Source organism: Notothenia coriiceps, unplaced genomic scaffold, assembly GCF_000735185.1.
Source record: "Notothenia coriiceps isolate Sejong01 unplaced genomic scaffold, NC01 NC01_scaffold00019999, whole genome shotgun sequence".
Lineage (NCBI taxonomy): Eukaryota > Metazoa > Chordata > Actinopteri > Perciformes > Nototheniidae > Notothenia > Notothenia coriiceps.
The window spans coordinates 1-2,293 of record NW_011352700.1 but is presented as its reverse complement, the minus strand read 5'-3'; the positions used below and the strand labels follow the sequence as shown (position 1 = coordinate 2,293).

The following is a 2,293-nucleotide window of genomic DNA, read 5'->3' as shown; positions in this document are numbered from 1 at the left end:
ATAAAACGTCCAGCTGAAAACGTTTTAAGAATAGTAGGGCATAATGTTTGAACAATGTTATCAAAAACATCTTAAGAAGGTTATCAAAAACATCTTAAAGTTATCACCAAACATTTTAAGAATGTTTTTAGAGAGCGTTATCCTACCTTTCAGAAGAACATTCTGGGAACCAAGAAAAACTTCCCGCTGAAAACATTCCTAGAACAGTGAATGATAACATACTCAGAATGTTTTTAGAACCAAATATTTCTAGCTGGGATATTGTAAGCATGCATGCCAGACTTTGTTTTTACAAACATTAACCGACTCATTGTGCCTTCAAACTTTGAAATGCCTATAATTGTTTGTTTAATCAACAATTTCATTTCACCAAATTGTTCTTCTGTTTGGATTTTGCAAAGTGAAGCCATTTTGTGAAAAGACATGTGATACCTTGAGATCTGTTGAGTAAAATCAGAAAATGAATGAATGATGTTAGATGCTGGTTTACATACGGGATAATGAACTCCTGAATGTTGTTGATGAGCTGCTTTCCCACCATGATGATGAAGAGTTGCTCAGCCAGCTCAATGAGGCAGCCCCCGGGTCCACACTGCAATAGGAAATACACAGAAACAGAGTTATTGAACTTGATACTTTTACATGCTTAGATGGAAATACAATAGAGAACCGCAGTGACGAGTCCTAAAACCCGGAAGTAAGTTAGCATTTTTACCACTCCCGGTTCTTTCGACAAAAAGCAATGATGAACCGTCTCTTGAATGTGTTTCAACCACAGATCTTATTTTGAGCTATTTTCCAAAATCCTATGGAGAAATTGCATTGGTTTTTGACGAAGGAACCGGAAGGAGTTTACTTCCCGGGTTTTAGCACGCGTAACTGCGGTTCTCTAAAGCAGGGATCTAAAACACTCGCTCCTTCTGAAAATGATAAAGACTCACATCTTCATTTCTCATCCCAAACAAGGTCCCGTAGTTGGTAGGGTACCCCACAAACCTGCAAACACAGAGAAGGAGGAAAGGTTCAATTTTATTTGGCACAAAATACTCTTTACGTCTTACTTTCTTTGTGTGTTGAGACTAACTCGTGTCTCACCTTCCTTTAAAGAAAGCTACATAGAAAGGGGACGAGTAGAAGTTGACAAACTGGAAGATGAACACCTTGAAGATAAAGGCATTGTCGTACTGGGTTTGTGTTCTGTGCATCTCTGGAAAAGAGAAAGCGAGGAAACAAAGTGTTAATGTCAGTAAAATGTAATGTTATACTTGCACTTAACTATGGCATTAACTGTATGGTCATCTACATGCATTTGCTTACAAGTTTAGGAATCTTAGCAACAACTTGGTGAAGGTAATGATACAGTATATTATCTAATGGAAACAATAGAACTACTGTCGCAAATGAAGTGGTATAATAATATTTGTAGTTAATTTCATGTACCTATTTTTCTTTTAAAAGGGACCTATCATGCAAAATGCACGCTTTCATGTCTTTTATACATAAATATGTGTCCCCGGTGTGTTGGGGAACTCACAAAGTGTCAGAAAATAAAACCCTCTCTCTTTTCCTCCGTGCACAAATCTCTAAAAACGGGGCTACAACGGAGTTGATCCAGATTTGCGATCCGATATGACGTAAATTACGTCATATCGGATGGTGGACCCATGACACTATCAGAAACGTCGCTGTATCAGAAACAATTCCCGACGTGTTTTGGACGTAATAGTCTTTGTTTACATTAGCAAGCATGGCTAACACTCAGAGCTAAGCTGTAGGCTACTGGAGAGAGATGAATGTGAAGAAGCAGGATATAAAAAGGAACTCACCTTGTGGTAAACCCGCAAGATTGAAAGCCTTTGAGCTCCATACTGAGTGGCAAAGTCACGCCCATCTACTTCCGGTCCATGGGACCTTATTTCGGAAAACTAATGTATTGAAGTCAATGGAAAGAGAAAACTTATCTTTCGATCCCGTTTGAATTGTGCCATGAATTACACATAAGATGTTTGTCAATCTTACAAAATAATTTCCATGTCAAAAAAGTCAGTTTGTCGTAAAACTGTTGAAATATAAGACTATGAAAAATACGCAACTAGAAAGACTACAAATCCCAGAGTCGCGTAAGTGATGTCATAATTGTTTTCCTCCATTAAGAGATAGATTATATCTATATGGCGCTGATCTTAGCTATCTATATGGCTCTGGCTAAGATAACTTTAACAAGATGCCTGTGTGCTTAGTACCAGGTTGTTATCATACCAGCAATGGGTCTTGCTCGTTCTTTCGCTTCCCG

At 38.2% G+C, this 2,293-nt stretch overlaps 1 protein-coding gene across 1 annotated transcript; it reads right to left on the bottom strand.

Annotated features, from left to right (window-relative positions):
* Nucleotides 1–490: 490 nt before the first annotated feature.
* On the bottom strand, nt 491–1,207 carry LOC104952412 (anoctamin-7-like; the record flags this gene model as incomplete). Its single annotated transcript, XM_010779226.1, has 3 exons — nt 491–592; nt 942–996; nt 1,096–1,207. Coding segments are annotated over 3 exons (269 nt in total), but the record flags the coding sequence as incomplete, so codon positions are not given.
* Nucleotides 1,208–2,293: the final 1,086 nt, after the last annotated feature.